The sequence below is a fragment of the Stigmatopora argus genome, chromosome 7 (assembly GCF_051989625.1).
Source record: "Stigmatopora argus isolate UIUO_Sarg chromosome 7, RoL_Sarg_1.0, whole genome shotgun sequence".
Lineage (NCBI taxonomy): Eukaryota > Metazoa > Chordata > Actinopteri > Syngnathiformes > Syngnathidae > Stigmatopora > Stigmatopora argus.
In genome coordinates this window covers 6,742,523-6,763,329 of record NC_135393.1, presented here as the reverse complement: position 1 = coordinate 6,763,329, position 20,807 = coordinate 6,742,523, and the positions used below count along the sequence as shown (strand labels likewise).

General features: G+C 45.6%; 1 protein-coding gene across 1 annotated transcript in view; it reads left to right on the top strand.

Annotated features, from left to right (window-relative positions):
- card14 (caspase recruitment domain family, member 14) overlaps positions 1-20,807 on the top strand; it is a 32,926-nt gene that overhangs the window by 6,872 nt on the left and 5,247 nt on the right. Inside the window, exons 6-19 of the mRNA XM_077604743.1 lie at positions 863-988; positions 2,246-2,389; positions 2,474-2,596; positions 3,027-3,127; positions 3,729-3,787; positions 4,020-4,080; positions 5,200-5,416; positions 5,486-5,612; positions 7,980-8,220; positions 8,302-8,365; positions 9,335-9,455; positions 9,551-9,715; positions 12,796-12,914; positions 13,718-13,833. Coding sequence (XP_077460869.1) covers positions 863-988; positions 2,246-2,389; positions 2,474-2,596; positions 3,027-3,127; positions 3,729-3,787; positions 4,020-4,080; positions 5,200-5,416; positions 5,486-5,612; positions 7,980-8,220; positions 8,302-8,365; positions 9,335-9,455; positions 9,551-9,715; positions 12,796-12,914; positions 13,718-13,833 — 1,784 coding nt within the window. The remainder of the gene's footprint in view (positions 1-862; positions 989-2,245; positions 2,390-2,473; positions 2,597-3,026; positions 3,128-3,728; positions 3,788-4,019; positions 4,081-5,199; positions 5,417-5,485; positions 5,613-7,979; positions 8,221-8,301; positions 8,366-9,334; positions 9,456-9,550; positions 9,716-12,795; positions 12,915-13,717; positions 13,834-20,807) is intronic.

The following is a 20,807-nucleotide window of genomic DNA, read 5'->3' as shown; positions in this document are numbered from 1 at the left end:
TAAATGAATTTGGATTACGATGCAGACACACTGAAAAATATGTTTAATCTAACCTTACACTAAACTTAATTCTAATTTTGTTTTAAATTTTTATACCTTCTCCCGGGCTGGCTCTATTTGCGCCGCCTCCACCCTGACTTTCAGATGCAACCTATCGAGGGTTGTTTGCTTTTGTCTTCCCTTCAAAATATTCTGAAAATGATGCACACAAATGTCCTCACAATAGGATAACGCACAACCACTTGCCAACTTGCCCGGGAAGTAGTACTCCTCTCGTATTACCGAACAAGCTCCGCCATTCGCACTGACTAACGGGAAAAAAACACTGAAAAAATGCAACGCTCCGCCCAGTGCTCGTAGAGACATTACACGAGGGAGTTGCGACCAGAGAGACGGTGCCCATGATGTTCTTATGAGCAGCCTCTCTCGTCCGCTGTATGGTCGTATATCAAAATTTCTTTAGTATCTCAAGATAAATATTTGCCCGAAATTTTACCCGTATCTCAAATTGCTCGTATGTCGAGGCACTTGTATGTCGAGGTATTACTGTACAAGAGGACAACGGTAATAGTGAATCTGATATTTACACAAATGCAATAAGACTTGGAATATTTCCTTACATGTTCTGTCGTTCTTGATTAGCAAGTTTAACGTTGCTTGAAGTTACCAGCAAGCCAAGCAGTGAACACGGACCTTTTTTTAGAATGGAATTTCTGCCAACTTCAATTAGAAATAGATATACATACATAATAATGTGGTTTGTGTGTGTGGTTAGGATGCCAGCATTTTCTTCATCGTTAAATGCTAGGTGTATCCATGTAATGTTGATTCCCACAACTAAATCATGTATTTAATTGTTCAGTTTCTGGATCAGAACGAGTCTCTAACCCTACAAGTTCAGCAGTTGACATTGGACTGCAACATGCACAAACAGAAGAACAATGTGTTTCAGAACCAGATGAGAGAACTGCAGACTGAGAGAGACCAGGTAAAGAATCACTATCTGTTTGCATATTTTGACAATGTCAAAAAGAGATGGGAATGATTGAAGGTTTTTGGTTCTGATTAAATAATCATCAAGAAGTAAATGTTAGTAACTGTCAAAATATTCATTAGCTGCGCCTCTTTTTGAAAAAAGATATCACAACCTTTTCTAGAAGTCATGGAAAAGTGTGTACTCCTTTCATTTTCCAAACTGCTTATCCTCACAAGGGTCATGCCTGAGCCAATGCCAGCTAACAATGGGCATTGGGTCGGGGAGAGCATGAAATGGTAGCCAGCCAATCACAAGGCACAATTAGATGGATAACCATACACGCTTACACTCATACCTAGGGGCAATTTAGAGTGTTCAACCAGCCTAGCATGTTATTGTGATGTGGGAGAAAACCAGAGTACCTGGAGAAAACCCACGCCAGCTCAGGAAGAACATGCAAACTCCAAACAGTGAGGACCAACCATGGGGTCGAACCCTTGACCCCAGACCTGTGAGGCCGATACGCTCACCACTTTATCCAACTGCCTGCCTGTACTCCTTTCAATCATTCATAAATATGTTTCACTGCAAATAAGCAGCCGTGGAAAGTCCCCGCTGGAATATAGGGTACGAAACCCCTGATACAGGGGGGCCGATCCTAGCCAGCTTTGTTAATGGTAATCCTTTCTGAATACATTAACCAGACCGGTACTCGGACGTTTGGTCGCCGCACGTTTGGTCGCCCGGACGTTTGGTTGCCCGGACGTTTGGTTGCCCGGACGTTTGGTCGCCCGGACGTTTGGTCGCCCGGACGTTTGGTCGCCGGACGTTTGACAACATGACAGAGTTTACTGTTGAAACCAGCTCTCAAAATTATATTCATGAGAGCGAGAGTTAAATATCTAAATATCTACTGTTGAAACCAGCTCTCAAAATTATAATCACCTGGGCGACCAAATGTCTGGCGACCAAACATCCGGGCGACCAAACGTCCGGGCGACCAAACGTCCGGGCGACCAAACGTCCGGGCGACCAAACGTCCGGGCGACCAAACGTCCGATGACCAAACGTCCGGCGACCAAACGTCCGGTCACGAACCAGACCTGTAAAAAAAAGAAATGGTTCATATCATTTGCATGTTATGTAAAATGGTGAAAAAAAAATTTGTAGTCTAGTAAGAGGGAGCAAGAGTAAATGCAGAATGTCAGAATGTTGAACAAATAGTCTGAAATTATAGAGTAACAACCATAGTGACACTGTGCATCCTAGGCATACCTATCCAGAAATGAGACCCAATCCCAGATCGCCTGCATCCTGGCTGACAAGGATATCCTAAGATCTCAAATGATGGAACTCCAGGAGATGGCCTTTAGTGTGAATGCCAATCACAACAAAGAATGGCAGAACTCAAAGGTAATTTTGCACACCCCCCCCAAAAAAATCATTGCTGCACAGAGGAAAAAAAATGGCTAACAGGATGTCATTCTAAAAAAAAAGGCGAAGGGGATGAAATGTGATTGTCCTCTATCCAAGTCTGAAGATCCGTCATTCCCAAATTGCCGCAGTCATGGCCACTTGGATGCAGTTACTCCTTTGCCACTGAATTCCTTCACCACCGAGGTGTGTGAATAATTGCCATTGTTCAGGGGATTTTTTTTTTAAACCTAATAAAGCTCACACCTAAAAATAAAAAAAATCCTCACTTTTAAGAAACACTATCCACATAATAACTTCACAGTGAGCAGTCTTTTGATATTTCGGCTTCATTCTTGGTTGCTAGTCCTAAAATTATCTTGACAAAAAGAGTAATGGACAGTTTTCAAACTCGGAGTGCTCTTAATTTTCATTGTGTGCATGGCTTTTTATTCTAATATTAGTTGGTGTTGAATTGCAAAGCATATCAGTTGTTATACCTTGTTTTGCTTGGAATACAAGTAAAAAATGAGCCATAACATTTTCCCAAATGAACAATTCACCTTACTGTTTGCAAGAACTATTTTATAGATATTGTGTGTGTATTAATTCACATTTATCTATCTATTTATTTAAGTGTGAAGATCCATTGGAATGTAGTGTCCGGTCAGCGAACGTTGAACCTCCCAGTCCTCAGTCTCTCTGCAGAAGAGATAGAGGCCTTTATAAAGACAGCATGTGAGTGAGATTCTGCACAATATTTTACAGAGGTTCTCTTACTAAAAATCAATAGATTAGATTACATTACACTAGATTAAACTATATTAATCCCCGTACCCATGGGCGGCCCGGTCGGCCTCACAGCTCTGGGTTCCAATCCAGGTCGTGTCCACCAGTGTGGAGTTACCATGTTCTCCCCAGGCCTGCGTGGGTTTCCTCTGGGTATTCCGGTTTCCTCCCACATTCCAAAGACATGCGTGGTAGGCTGATTGGACACTCTAAATTGTCCCTAGGTATGGGTGTGTGTGTGCATGGTTGTCTGTCTCCTTGTGCCCTGCGATCGGCTGGCCACCGATTCAGGGTGTCTCCCGCCTCTGGCCCGGAGTCAGCTGGGATAGGCTCCAGCAACCCTGGCGACCCTAATGTGGATAAAGCGGTTCAGAAAATGAGATGAGAGATGAGACATCCTGTACCCGCGAAATTCCCTTGATAACTTTAGTCATTTTAAATACGCAGCATGTTTCAGATGTACAATACGATCAGTCGGTAGTTTAAGATGATAATCTTGGCCTGTCAAACCTGTCTGAGTTGCACGTATGCATTGTTTTCCATTTTGTAGCCTGGAAACAACGGAGACCGATGATTCTTCGTTGGACGACTTTGAGATCCTTCCCGTTGGTTTGTATTCCGGATTTATCAGCTTTAGTGTGTGGATGTGTGTACAAAAGACCAATCATTTTCTTAAAACGACAACTGGTCAAGGATGTACCTCCAGGTGGTAATACCTATGAACCTGAATTAAAATGTGATGTTGTCACCAATTAAGCGACATCTCAAAAATGCATTACACACATTATAAAAACATGAATAACCACATCCCAAATCATTAATTATAATCTCTCCTGTTTAGTGGAAGATGATACTCCATCAAGACAGCCATGTGCTCCGAGAAGAACCAAAAACGTGTTCAGGTAAAACGAGCCAACAACCAACAATTTTGTAAAAGCAATAGCTCACAGCTTTTAAAAAGAATTAGGTATGATTGTGCCTTTTTACCATTCATTAACCTTCAAAATCAGTCCTCCACTAGTATAGAATGTGTGGTATCAGCATGTAGAACAAAGATGGAATAGGTGAGAATGCCTCTAGGTACGAAATTTTCAGGTTATGAATTTTTTAGATACAAATGAATGGCTCGAGATACGAAAAAGATCCCAGTTACGAAATCCCATCAAAAGTAAATGCATTTCCTTATCCGTAATTTTATTTTGAAAATATTGTCGCGGATGCATTGATTCTCACTTTAGAGCATCACCTCTAGTGGGCTCTCATTTCATTGCTCTGATTCTATCTCATAAAATGACAATACAAGCATTCAATTCAATTCAATTGGCTGTCTCAAGACAACCACTATCTATGTTTCAAGATTCTCTCTTACATACCTCTCCACCTCAGCTACATGCTTCCCTTATTAATGATTGCAATTCCCTTTATTAAGCAATTACAAACCGTACAAATTCAACGCGGCACATATTTTCACACGCACACACACAGGGCACACGTAAATGTTTAAAATGTACTACAAATTGGACGGCTTTGGCCCTGGTGGACAAACATGGGTTTTACGTCTCCCAGTATAACGGCCGCGGAGGGAACTATTTCAGCCGCGCAGGCCACATTTTCATATGCTTTATTTATTTTCAGACATTAATAAATCAATTCCTTATAATTTTCTCTCATTTTTGTGTGTTTCCTCACATGTTTCATACTAAATTGGGAGACTTTGACCAATTTTAAAGGGTTTTGTTGGTAGTTGTGTCAGGACCGTCGAACTAGTTAGAGAATTTACATATAAAGTACACTTGTACTTACGAAATTTTCTAGTTACAAGTCTAGTACTGTTTTCCAACATGTAGATTATTAGACAATTCAGAAAAGGAAAATCAATACAAAGATTGTCTGACGAGCCCAAAGAAGAATCAATGCCGACTTATGAAACCCAAATGTCAACCAATTCAGTGTGCTTCATTGGGACAAACTGCAAGAAATATGCAATATCATTTTATTTTCCTTGTTTTTTTTTTCAACAGCCTGGATAAAAGTTCCGTACCTCTTTTCCTCGTGCGTTCACGTCCAAAAGCCATACGCGTCAATGGGCGCGTAGTCACCATTGCCTTCCAGGGGGAGACGTTGCTAAATCAGATTGCAGTGGTAGGGGGAAATAAGACTGGCGTCTTTGTGCATGAAGTGACGGAAGGGAGTGCTGCACATACTGTTGGTATCACCCATGGGGCACAAATTGTGGAGGTAAGACGGTTTGATGATAACTGTGTATTCGGTATACGAAAGTGTCTAAATACGCAATAATGGTTGCAGGTGAGGTATCAACAGAACCAGAAAGCTCTCAGGATGGTCCTGGAGGATTCCACTTTAGAAGAAGCTCTGTGGGCACTCGACCAAGTCACTGGTCTTTGCCATCTCTCTTTGCGTCCCAGGCAAGATGGTATGTTCCAAAGCATGTATACTTTAAACCTGCTTCTACATTTTTCATTTTTATACTGTTTGGCCTGTTACGATTTTTCCAGAACCTCAAAATAGCCAATTTATGTAGATTAAACCAGTAAACTTCAACACATTTTTACATTGAAACAAATTAGGGGAATTAAGAAATGGAATCAAAATACTTAAAAATAGGTACATCTGTTTTTTTAATTTTTTTTATTCTACTAGCTACACAGTATTTCACATTACAGTATTTAATATCGTCGCGTCTAGTATTTTGACGCTTTTTAAAATAATCTCATGCTTTTGTAAGGTTATTTCAGGGAACGCTCACATACACAAAATAAAAACTTGTGTTGATATTTTTAAAATTTACTTTTTTGGGTAAAAAATGATAAGCAGTTATCTTAAGGTGACAATTTGCATATGCAATAGTTTCACTGGAAAGGTTCTGCAAACATAATAAAACTAATTTAATATTACACTCAAATATTCATGCAAATTCTGAAAAGGTCTGAATGTAACTCAGTGTTAGGTGGAACGTATCACGGCAAGGACTGAAGTACAATCCTTCCATTGTTCGTTTGTTCCTTTTTTTTCTTGATTGGGATGGGAAGTAGCAAAAACAATAACTTATTAGGCAGATGACTCACACATCGCCTTTACTTTAGCATTTAGTTTTTTCCTGTAGAGATTAATTAGAAAGTATTTGTACAATTCATTTGCCTTGTTTTTTTGTGTGAATAGCAACAACCTCTAAAATGCTACATTTCTGTTTTAGATAGTCAACTGCTTGAAACAAAGCTAAAAATTACTATAATAATAATAGATTATGTTTCATAACAATATACAAAAGGAATAATGACACGATGGGACAACTTTTGCCTGAAGCTAGTAGTTGTTACACAACCGTTACACAAGACTGGAAGAGTGTGACAGAGAAATAGTTTTAATGAGCTCTGCTAGCAAACACGTAGAACTGCAATTTAGATAGAATAAAGTAACAATTATAATGGTCTCATAAATGTTACATTGCTAACGTGAACCAAAACAAATAAACACTCGCATGCACAACTCCCTAAAGACATCACATGGTATCATGACATGCAAGTAAAGGCTGTGAGAAAACTCAAAACTAGTCCGGCTACCTTTCAAACAATCAGCAAGTTCTAGAAATCCATTTGCATCCAGCCTTGTATCGTCAATAAGAAGAAAAAAAAGTATTATCGAAAATCATCTTTTTCATTGTCATCATTGACTTGAACAACAATTAAGTACTTTCATTGTGATATATATAGTCTCAGTAAAAAGCCTTGGAGAAGTATGATACATGCTCCTCACTACTGTCTTGGCCCGAATATAAGACAATGCTTTTTGCATTGAAATAAGTCTCGGTCGTCTTAAAATCAGGGTCTAGACATTGTAGCCATTCACAACACTTGATTGCGCTGATACCATTAAAGCTAATGCTGAGAACTTTGATGGTTAATTGAATTTAATTGAACGGCTTTATTGTCAATGTACAAGTATAATTACCTTTACCATGAAGTACACACATAAATAATCAATAAATAATGTATAGGAATCTAAGTTCATTTAAGTTAAATTTAAAGTTTTATGTTATGTTACGAGCGTATTCGTCAAGTCTCTCTAGCTCTCTCTCCCCCATCCGCGAACTCCGTGTTGTATTGAATAATGTCTCATTTTAGTATTAAACAACATAACCTCTAGTTAGTTATATGTTACTCTGTTAGTAGATGGTGAATTACAACCAAAAAAATATATGTTTTTTCATTGTAATATCCTGTTTTTTGGGGTGGGAACAAATTAATTTGTATTTTGTTCATTTCTATGGGAAGCATTTATTTGAGATACGAATAAATCGACATATGAGATCGGTCCCAGAATGCATTAAGCTCGTATCTCAAGGTATAACTGTATTTAAATGTTCAGATATTAAGATGTGATAGACAGTTTTTGCATGACAGTTTTTGAATGAGGCAAATTAACATGCTTTTTCTTTCAAATATATTGTTATAATCATTTTTTCCAGATGTCCTGTCATTATTTTGTGTATAAAATTTGAATTGGGTGTTCAAAAAGTCTTTTCAAACTTGAGTCTTGAAAAAGAGGGGGTCGTCTATATTGTATTGGCCCGAATATAAGACGACTCGTCTTATATTCGGGCCAATACAATATATTTCTTATTGTAATACTTTTGGGGCAGAGCATCTTCCTGTGACAAAGAATGAATATTTTGATAAAGCTGCTTTCCCAATTGTTCGAAAAATGACATCACAACACTTTAATGCTAATCTATATCAAATGGATGTTCACAAATTCATGTTGCTGTCTGCTTATTGTACAGATTATGAGGCACTTCTACACCAGCTCCAGCAAAAGGAAATGTCATCAGGTGACTCTTTCTACGTGCGTGTCAACGTGACAATCCCAGCAGGTCCAAAAGGAACACTGACTGTGTCCTGCAATGACATTCTGCATGTGACCAACACACGGCCTGGGGACACTGAAGACTCATGGAGTGCCAATCAAGTTCATCCCTGCCAGCTTCTGGCCCTCCATAGTGGATTAGTACCCAACTACTACAGGTATTTATGTGAAATGTGCTCACACACATAAAGTTCATGAAACTTTATCACTTAGCATGTTTTGATTTGCCGAAATCCCAGGGCACAGCTACTTCTAATTCGGGCTATTGAAGAAATGAACTTACAAAAATTCAAGTCTAAAAAGGTAAGTGTTTACAGAGCACCATGTGACACAGCTCAATGGTAAATACGCCCATATCTGTCAACCTAATCTGTATGACTGGCTACAAAAATCCTTATATGGACTTCAGTATCCTTATGTGAATCAGCACCAACAAGACAGAACGTTTAAATACACTTTATTAATGTGTGACACATAAAATACACTTTTAAATCAATAATGTAATCACGAAATAATAGAATGTGCATAATGTTTGCTTTGGTATGTGCAATCGGTACACGGTCGATTGGTCGCCGGTCTTTTGGTCGCTGATCTTTTGGTCGCCGGTCTTTTGGTCGCCCGGAAGGTAAGTGATAATTACCATTTAAATCGTTGCTCAAATTCCCTAAATACAAACTGTGAATTACTATTTAGTCATACTTAATGCCCTAGTAATTATTAGGCTAAAGAAAAGCTCCAAATTTCCCGTACTTTTATTGTTTTTTGTTGGAGAACTTGTTAAGTCCCTGACTGACGTCCCTTCCTAAGGGGACAACTCATGTACATACAAACTCTTATATACTCACACGTCCGCTCAGTGAAACTGCTCAGGGCCATTGTTGGCTTTTATTGATGCGTAGACCGTGTTGTTTTACCTTGTTTTGTCGCCGGTCTTTTGGTCGCAGGTCTTTTGGTCGCAGGTCTTTTGGTCGCCCGTTGTTGCGGTCGGGCGACCAAAAGACCGCGACCAAAAGAGGGCGACCAAAAGACCGGCGACCAATCGACCGCATACGGTGCAATCATTGCGAGTTTGTGGAAAAGCAAAGCGAAGTTAGGTAAGTCTGGCAAAATATGGCAAAAGTGATTAAAAAATAAATAGAAAAACATTGGCAAAATCTCGTGAATCCCTCTGACTTTACACTACGGCTGTAGTGTTGATTTTTTTTTTACACAAATCCGTATGATTTAAGGAAAAATCCTTATGGAATGAAAGGTATGTACGGCCCTTTTCAGGAAGAGGACGTAGTGGACCAGAAAACACGTAAAACAGTGAGGATTGTCAGCACAGGGCGCCAGGGCCGAAACCCTTTGTGGGTCAGCGTAGAGAACGACAAGAGCAAGAGCACAGATTTGGGTAAAAATCACCAGATACTGATTAACAATGACGGCAAATTTGTACACACAATGTTAGAAATAATTTCTTGCTTGATGATGTCCCGTTCCACCTAGGTGAAAAATCCGCCCCGAGAAGTTGTCTAACCCTCATGCCCTATACACCGGTCACACCTCACTTCCCGCCCATTTGTCGACCAGTCCTTCTGCTTCCATCCATCCTGGGACGCATCCTCAATAAAAAGGTGGCATCGTGGCAGGGCTTTGAGCTCTGTGAACCTGGTAGGAGAACTTTGGTGCCACTCTTCTTTAAAAACGACTTAAGATGCAACTTTTGGTTTTGACATGTTTTGGGTTGTATGACACTTTGGGTTAGAAATTGCACAGATTTTTTTTTTGGGGGGGGGTGGGTGAGAAAATGGCCTGACATCTAAACGAAACAATATGTTAATAAGCTCTGTTCTTTGTGGAAAGCAGCTTTCCTCAGTACAGTGGTACCTCGACATACGATCGTAATCCATTCCGAGACTGAAATCGTATGTTGAGCTTTTCGTAACTCGAGCGAACATTTCCCATTGAAATGAATTGAAAACAAATTAATTTGTTTCCAACCCTCTGGAAAAACACCAAAAACAGGATATTGGATTGGAAAAATTTTTTATTTCTTCTAATTCGCCATATATTGACAAAGGAATAAATAACGAGTGGTTTAATAGTAATAAAATGTGTTAATAGATGAAAAATTAGACGCATTTCGCGGAGGGGAGAGACGACACACATGGAGGCGAAGGGGGGGGGTGTTTGGGGGCACTTTATCCATGGCACTCGTAAACGGACAAACAAATTTAAATTAACTTGGATAAATATATACAGACACTCAAACATACGTTTAATGTAACTATACACAAAACTGAATTCTAGTTTTGTCTTAATCTTTTGTTACCTTCGTTTTCCGGGTGAGCGGTTTGCCACGCCTCCACCCTCACGTTTGCTATCGATGGATTGTTTGTCGTTGTATTTCCTTCAAAATATTCCCAAAATGATGCACACAAATGTCCTCACAATAGGATAATGCACAACCACTTGCCAACGAGAAGTAGTCTTGAATGAGCGATCGCGGGAGCTAACAGGCTAAGGAAGGAATAACAGGAAATGCAACAGCTGAGCTTACCCACGTATTGATTGTGGGTAATGAAGTTTTATTCTGAGAAAGGGTGCCATTGGCAATCGGTATTGTGTGCACGAGTATACTTCATTACCCAGAAAGCCCTCTTTTTGCCCGCGCATGATCGAAACTAGTCTGAATAAATCGTTCAGTCCTCGTAGATATAGTAGTTATACACGAAGAAGATGCGGCAAAAAAAGACAGTGCGCTACAATGATAAACAGCCTCTCATGTCATGGCCACTTGGCTTCGTCCCATCTCAAAATTTTAATTGTATCGGGAGCAAATTATTCCATCGAAATCTTCGTCGTAACATGAGCATGTTGTATCACGAGGTACCACTTTAATTGACAATATTTTGACATCTTTGACCTTAGAGTTGGCAATTTACGAGGCAACAGCAGCACACATTGAGGAAGACGGAGGATTTGAATGGCAAACAATTTTTGAGGCTCCACATAGACTTCATTTTACTTTAACGCAATTCATTAAAAAAACTAAAAAGTGTAACAATCAAGGAAGAAGCAGGTTGCCACGGAGCGACGATGAGGCTGAAAATAAAGGAGTGGATAGATTTACCTTAATGACGACAAGCGGCCTTCAACTTTTGACATTATAAAAAGAAATCTATTTCAATGGAAAGATTATTCTTGTAAACAACCAAAGTTTCATCTATCACAAGTATGTAGGTATAGAAAATACAAAAAATGGAACATACTCAGTGTAATTCCAAATATTTTCCTCTTGGCAGCCTGTCAAATGATAAATGGTAATAAAGTTTCATTTACCGGTGTTTAACAAGGCATCTCCCATTTATGAATCAGAATGTAAGGTTGTGGGCAGAGCATTTTGCCTTCATCTTTTTTTGTTACTCCAGTTCATGCGGATGTACCCTATACAAGGTTTTTCTGTTTCAACGCCGATAGATTGATTCCTTGTGCAAGAAAAAACAATGCCATTGCCTGGTTCTCTGTTTGAAAAATAATTTGGAGTCCATGTCACAGGTGAACGATTTGCCCCGATGTCTGAAGGAACAAAAACAAATTCACGCTTGAAATTCAGGTTTAATAATCCAGGACTGGAAGAACACAGAGAATTTCCTGTGTCATCATGAGTTCATAGATAATTGTTTTGGCACTTAATGGTGCCATTTTGAGAAAATTGCCAAAGTGGATTAGTGAACTATATTCAGAACCCTTACTCTACATTATGTTAGGTACAGTGGTACCTCTACATATGAGCTTAATTCATCACGGGACTGAGCTCGTATGTCGATCTTCTCGTAACTCGAACGAACGTTTCCCATTGAAATGAACGAAAAACAAATTAATTCGTTCCAACCCTCTGAAAAAACACCAAAAACAAGATATTGGATTGGAAAAAATGTTTTATTTCTTCTAATTTGCCATCTATTACCAAAGTAACACATAACTAGTGGTTTAATAGTAATAAAATGTGTTGAATAGAACTAAAAATAGACAGATTTCGCAGAGGATACAGAGAGGGACATGGGGGTGAGGGGGTGGACTTACCACGGCAACGCACTCGTAAAAGAACAAACAAATTTAAATTAACTTGGATTAATATATACAGACACTCAAACATACGTTTAATGTAACTTTACACAAAACTGAATTCTACATTTTTATCGCTATCGATGGGCTTTTTGCTGTTGTATTCCCTTCAAAATATTCCGAAAATGATGCATTCAAATGTCTTCACAATAGGATAACACACGACCACTTGCCAACGAGAAGTAGTCTTGAATTAGCGATCGCTCCGTTAACGGGAGCTAACAGGCTAGGGGGGGGGGGGGGGGGCACTGTAACAAATGCAACGCTCCGCTCAGTGCTCGTAGATATGTTATACACAAAAGAGATGCGGCAAAAAGAAGCTACAATGATAAACAACCTCTCATGTCTTGGCCACCTGGCTTTCTCGCATCTCGAAATTTTTCTCGTATCTAGAGATAATTATTTGCTCGAAATTTTCCTCGTATCTCGAGCTGCTCGTATGTAGAGGTGCTCATATGTAGAGGTACCACTGTAGTTGTTTTCCCCTTAATCATAATCTGTAATTTTGCTGTGGTTTTTAGTAGAGCTAAGAAATATATACACTTTAGGCATCTCTCGTCTCTTCATATGACATAATTCTGTATTTAACTTTGCTAATTGATACACTCACTTATTTTATGCAGAGATGTTGAGTTCCAGTGACCATGCAGCATGTTTGCAGAAGTCTGAGCTCCTGGAGGAATGTGAGCAGGGAAGAAATGTTTGCTACACTCTGCAGAGTGTGGAAAAAGTCATGAAGAAGGTCAGTGTGTTTACATTTATTCTATGTACAGTAATCCCTCGAATATCGCGGTTAATGTAGACAGGACATTGCCACGATGATTGAAAAATCGCGAAGTAGGGTCACCCATTTTATAACTTTTTTTCTCCATTTTCTTCAGTGTCCTAGTAGCAATTTTTATGAACTTTAAAAAAAAATCTTTAGTGCTGAGTCTTATTAGCAAAAGTGGCTTCTGCCTAGGAGTTTCGGCGTGGCTTTTCATTTTTATTAGTATTATTTTAATAATGGCGGAAAAAAATCGCAAAGTGGTGAATTCGCGATAAGTGAAGTCGCGATAATCGAGGGATTACTGCATATATCTAATTATGTGTAGTGATGGAGTTAGATATTGGAGGATTCAATAAGAATTGGGATTCAAATAGGATTTAGACAAATTCATTGTTTTGCGTCATGGTGTTTCGTCTTTGTCACCTTGCAGTTTCGTGCATGACATCTCATGCGCATATATGCCTTACCCTTGATTCAGTCATGTTTTTGTCTGAAAAAAGCAGCTTATATGTGAGTAAATACGGTAGTTTAAATGGTACATGTCAATTTGGTCCCTCTTGACCATATGTTCACCCAGTCTTCATATGTCAAGCATAGAGAATCCTATGGATTTAATTAAAGGTATTACGTGTGACTTCGCTCAATTTCAGTGAGCTGTAATACTTCATTTCGGGGACCTGTTAAACATGTTTCTCTCAAAGAATTACATAATAGTCGTCCTTGGGTTACGTATATTTTTTAGGTTACGTATATTTTTTGTATGCTTCCTGCTTCAGGGCATTCACTGTGTATTGCCTCTTGGGTTGGATTGCGTGCGTCGACTCCACAGGGCAGAGATCTTTCCAATTATCATCTTCATCAGCCAGTCAGCACGCAGTGCACGTAAACTCAAGTAAGTTTCCTTTCTGCTTGCTTCATAGGAAAGATGGCCATCCAATGATTTGCTTTTAGCCATGCACAGTAAGTTGGCCACACAGTTACATCAAAGCTATACATTTTTTTAAACAAAAAATGCTTTTATGAAATGCATACAGTAATACACCTTGAGATATAAGAATAATACGTTTCGGGACCGAGCTTGTATGTCTATTTACTCGTATCTTATATCAACCCATAGAAGTAAAATAAATACAAATTAATTTGTTCCCGCCCTCTGAAAAAAACCCACCAAAAAATGAATATTACAATGGAAAAACGTTTTTATTGGTTCTAATTCACCATTTACTAACAGAGTAACAAATAACTAGTGGTAATGGTGTCCTTAATAGATTGATATCCTTAATAGCGTCCTTCTGCTTCAGGCTGGTGCATATTGTTGAAAAACTCCTCTCATATTGGCGAGCCAGCTCCGTCACTCTCACACACCCCCACTCTCACACCACCCCACTCTCACACCACCCCACTCTCTCAAACCACCCCACTCTCACCCCCCAAACACACTCATCCCCCACACACTCTCACCCCCCACTCTCACCCCCCCACACACACTCTCACCCCCCCACACACACTCTCACCCCCCCCACACACTCTCACCCCCCACAAACTCTCACCCCACACACACACTCACCCCCCACACGCTCTCACCCCCCACACACTCTCACCCCCCACACACTCTCACCCCCCACACACTCTCGCCCCCCCACACTCACCTCCCACACTCTCAACTCCCACACTCTCACCCCCCTCTCACCCCCTACCCCACTCTCCCACACCCCCACCTAACACTCTCACCCCCCACCCTACTCTCTCACCCCCCCACCCCACTCTCACACCACCCCACTCTCACCCCCACCTCCCACTGTCACACCCCCACCTCCCACTGTCACACCCCCACCCTACTCTCTCACAACCCTTACCCCACTCTCTCACCCCCCACCCTATTCTCTCACATCCCCTACCCCAGTATCTCACACCACCTCACTCTCACACCACCCCACTCTCACACCACCCCACTCTCACACCACCCCACTCTCACACCACCCCACTCTCACACCACCCTACACTCACACCAACCTACAATCTCACACACTCACAACCCCAGTATCACACCACCCCACTCTCTAACACCACCCCACTCTCTCACACCACCCCACTCTCACCCCCCACACACTCACCCCCCACACACTCACCCACACTCTCGCCCCCGACACTCTCTCGCACCTCACTCTCGCCCACCATTCTTGCCCCCCCACACTCTCACCCCTCGACTCTCACCCCCCGCACACTCACCCCCCACACACTCACATCCCACACACACTCACCTCCCACACACACTCACCTCCCACACACACTCACCTCCCACACACACTCACCCCCACACACTCACCCCCCACACATTCTCACCTCCCACACTCTCACCTCCCACACACTCTCACCCCCCACACTCTCACCACCCCCACTTTCCCACCACCCCACTCTCTCACACCCCCCACCCTACTCTCACGTCCCCTACCCCACTCTCTCACACCCCCTACCCCACTCTCTCACACCCCCTACCACACTCTCACACACCCCCTACCCCACTCTCCCACCCTACTCTCTCACACCCCCTACCCTTCTCACACCCCCACCCTACTCTCTCACACCCCCCCTACTCTCACACAGCCCCCCCTACTCTCACACAGCCCCCCCTACTCTCACACAGCCCCCCCTACTCTCACACAGCCCTCACCCTACTCTCACACCCCCTACCCCACTCTCACACCCCCTACCCCACTCTCACACCCCCTACCCCACTCTCTCACCCCCTACCCCACTCTCACACCCCTACTCTCAGCCCCCCCTACTCTCACACAGCCCCCCCTACTCTCACACAGCCCTCACCCTACTCTCACACCCCCTACCCCACTCTCTCACACCCCCTACCCCACTCTCTCACCCCCTCCCCACCCTACTCTCTCACACACCCTACCCCTCTCTCACCCCCAACCCCACCCTCTCACACCCCCAACCCCACCCTCTCACACCCCCAACCCCACCCTCTCACACCCCCTACCCCACCCTCTCACACCCCCTACCCCACTCTCTCACCCCCTCCCCACCCTACTCTCTCACACCCAACCCCTCTCACCCCCACCCTACTCTCTCACACCCCCCACCCTACTCTCTCACAACCCCCTACCTCTCTCTCACCCCCACCCTACTCTCTCACACCCCCACCCTACTCTCTCACACCCCCCACCCTACTCTCTCACAACCCCCTACCCCTCTCTCACACACCCCACCCCTCTCTCACACCCCCTACCCCACTCTCTCACCCCCCCACTTTCACATCCCCACCCCCTCTCTCACATAGCCACACCCACACCACACACACACACCACACACACACACCACACACACACACCACACCACACACACCACACACACTACACACACCACACACACCACACACACCACACACACCACACACACCACACACACCACACACACACCACACACACCACACACACACCACACACACCACACACACCACACACACCACACACACCACACACACCACACACACCACACACACCACACACACCACACACACCACACACACCACACACACCACACACACCACACACACACCACACACACCACACCCACACACACCACACACACACACACCACACACACACACACACCACACACACACACACACACACCACACACACACACCACACACACACCACACACACCACATGCACACCACATGCACACCACACGCACACACACCACACACACCACACACACCACACCCACACACACCACACACACACCGCACACACACACCACACCCACACACACACACCGCACACACACACACACACCGCACACACACCACACACACACACACACCACACGCACACACACCACACGCACACACACCACACGCACACACACCACACGCACACACACCACACGCACACACACCACACGCACACACACCACACGCACACACACCACACGCACACACCACACGCACACACACACCACACGCACACACACACCACACGCACACACGCACACACACCACACGCACACACACACACCACACACACACACACCACACACACCACACACACACCACACACACCACACCACACACACACACCTCACACCACACACCACACACCACACACCACACACCACACACCACACACCACACACCACACACCACACACCACACACCACACACCACACACCACACACCACACACCACACACCACACACCACACACCACACACCACACACCACACACCACACACCACACACCACACACCACACACCACACACCACACACCACACACCACACACCACACACACACCACACCACACACACACACCCACCACACACACACCACACACACCACACACCACACGACACAACACACACCACACACACCACACCCACACACACCACACGCACACACGACACCGCACACACACACACACACCGCACACACCACACACACACACACACACCACACACACCACACACCACACACACACACCACACACACACCACACACACACACACACACACACACCACACACCACACACCACACACCACACCACACACCACACACACACCACACCCGCCACGCCACACCACACACCACACACACACCACACACACCATACACCACACACACCATACACCACACACACCACCACACGCACACGCACACACACACCACATGCACGCACACACACCACACACACACCACACACACACCACACACACACCACACACACACCACACACACACCACACACACACCACACCACACACCACACCACACACCACACACACCACACACACACCACACACACACACGCACACACCACACACGCACACACCACACCCCACACCACACACACACCACACCCCACACCACACCACACACACACCACACACACACCACACGCACACATTACACGCACACACCACACCACACACACACACACACACCACACCACACGCACACACCACACACACCACACACACACCACACACTACACACCACACACCACACACACACCCCACACCACACACCACACACACACACCACACACACACACCACACACACACCACACACACACACCACACACACACACCACACACACACACCACACACACACACACACACCACACACACCACACACACCACACACACCACACACACACCACACCACACACACACCACACCACACGCACACACACACACACCACACACACACACCACACACACACACCACACACACACCACACACACCACACACACACACCACACACACACACCACACACACACCACACACACACCACACACACACACACACCACACCACACACCACACCACACCACACACCACACCACACCACACACCACACCACACACCACACCACACACCACACACACACCACACGCACACCACACGCACACCACACGCACACGCACACCACACGCACACGCACCACACGCACACACACACCACATGCACGCACACCACACACACACCACACACACACCACACGCACACACACACCACATGCACGCACACCACACACACACCACACACACACCACACACACACCACACACACACCACACACCACACACCACACACCACACACACACACCACACACACACCACACACACACACCACACACACACACACTACACACACCACACCACACCGCACACCACATACCACACACCACACACCACACGCACACCACACACACACCTTACACACACACCACACACCACACCTTACACACACACCACACACACACACACCCACACCACACACCCACACCACACACCCACACCACACACCCCACCCCACGCACACATTACACGCACCCACCACACGCACACACCACACGCACACACCACACGCACACACCACACGCACACACCACACGCACACACCACACGCACACACCACACGCACACACCACACGCACACACCACACGCACACACCACACGCACACACCACACGCACACACCACACGCACACACCACACGCACACACCACACGCACACACCACACGCACACACCACACGCACACACCACACGCACACACCACACGCACACACCACACGCACACACCACACGCACACACCACACGCACACACCACACGCACACACCACACGCACACACCACACGCACACACCACACGCACACACCACACGCACACACCACACGCACACACCACACGCACACACCACACGCACACACCACACGCACACACCACACGCACACACCACACGCACACACCACACGCACACACCACACGCACACACCACACGCACACACCACACGCACACACCACACGCACACACCACACCACACACCACACCACACCACACACCACACCACACACCACACACCACACCACACACCACACCACACACCACACACACACCACACGCACACCACACGCACACCACACGCACACGCACACCACACCACACGCACACGCACCACACGCACACACACACCACATGCACGCACACCACACACACACCACACACACACCACACGCACACACACACCACATGCACGCACACCACACACACACCACACACACACCACACACACACCACACACACACCACACACCACACACCACACACCACACGCACACACCACACGCACACACCACACGCACACACCACACGCACACACCACACGCACACACCACACGCACACACCACACGCACACACCACACGCACACACCACACGCACACACCACACGCACACACCACACGCACACACCACACGCACACACCACACGCACACACCACACGCACACACCACACGCACACACCACACGCACACACCACACGCACACACCACACGCACACACCACACGCACACACCACACGCACACACCACACGCACACACCACACGCACACACCACACGCACACACCACACGCACACACCACACGCACACACCACACGCACACACCACACGCACACACCACACGCACACACCACACGCACACACCACACGCACACACCACACGCACACACCACACGCACACACCACACGCACACACCACACGCACACACCACACGCACACACCACACGCACACACCACACGCACACACCACACGCACACACCACACGCACACACCACACGCACACACCACACGCACACACCACACGCACACACCACACGCACACACCACACGCACACACCACACGCACACACCACACGCACACACCACACGCACACACCACACGCACACACCACACGCACACACCACACGCACACACCACACGCACACACCACACGCACACACCACACGCACACACCACACGCACACACCACACGCACACACCACACGCACACACCACACGCACACACCACACGCACACACCACACGCACACACCACACGCACACACCACACGCACACACCACACGCACACACCACACGCACACACCACACGCACACACCACACGCACACACCACACGCACACACCACACGCACACACCACACGCACACACCACACGCACACACCACACGCACACACCACACGCACACACCACACGCACACACCACACGCACACACCACACGCACACACCACACGCACACACCACACGCACACACCACACGCACACACCACACGCACACACCACACGCACACACACCACACGCACACACACCACACGCACACACACCACACGCACACACACCACACGCACACACACCACACGCACACACCACACGCACGCACACACCACACGCACGCACACACCACACGCACGCACACACCACACGCACGCACGCACACACACCACACGCACACACACACACACACCACACACACACCACACACACACCACACACACCA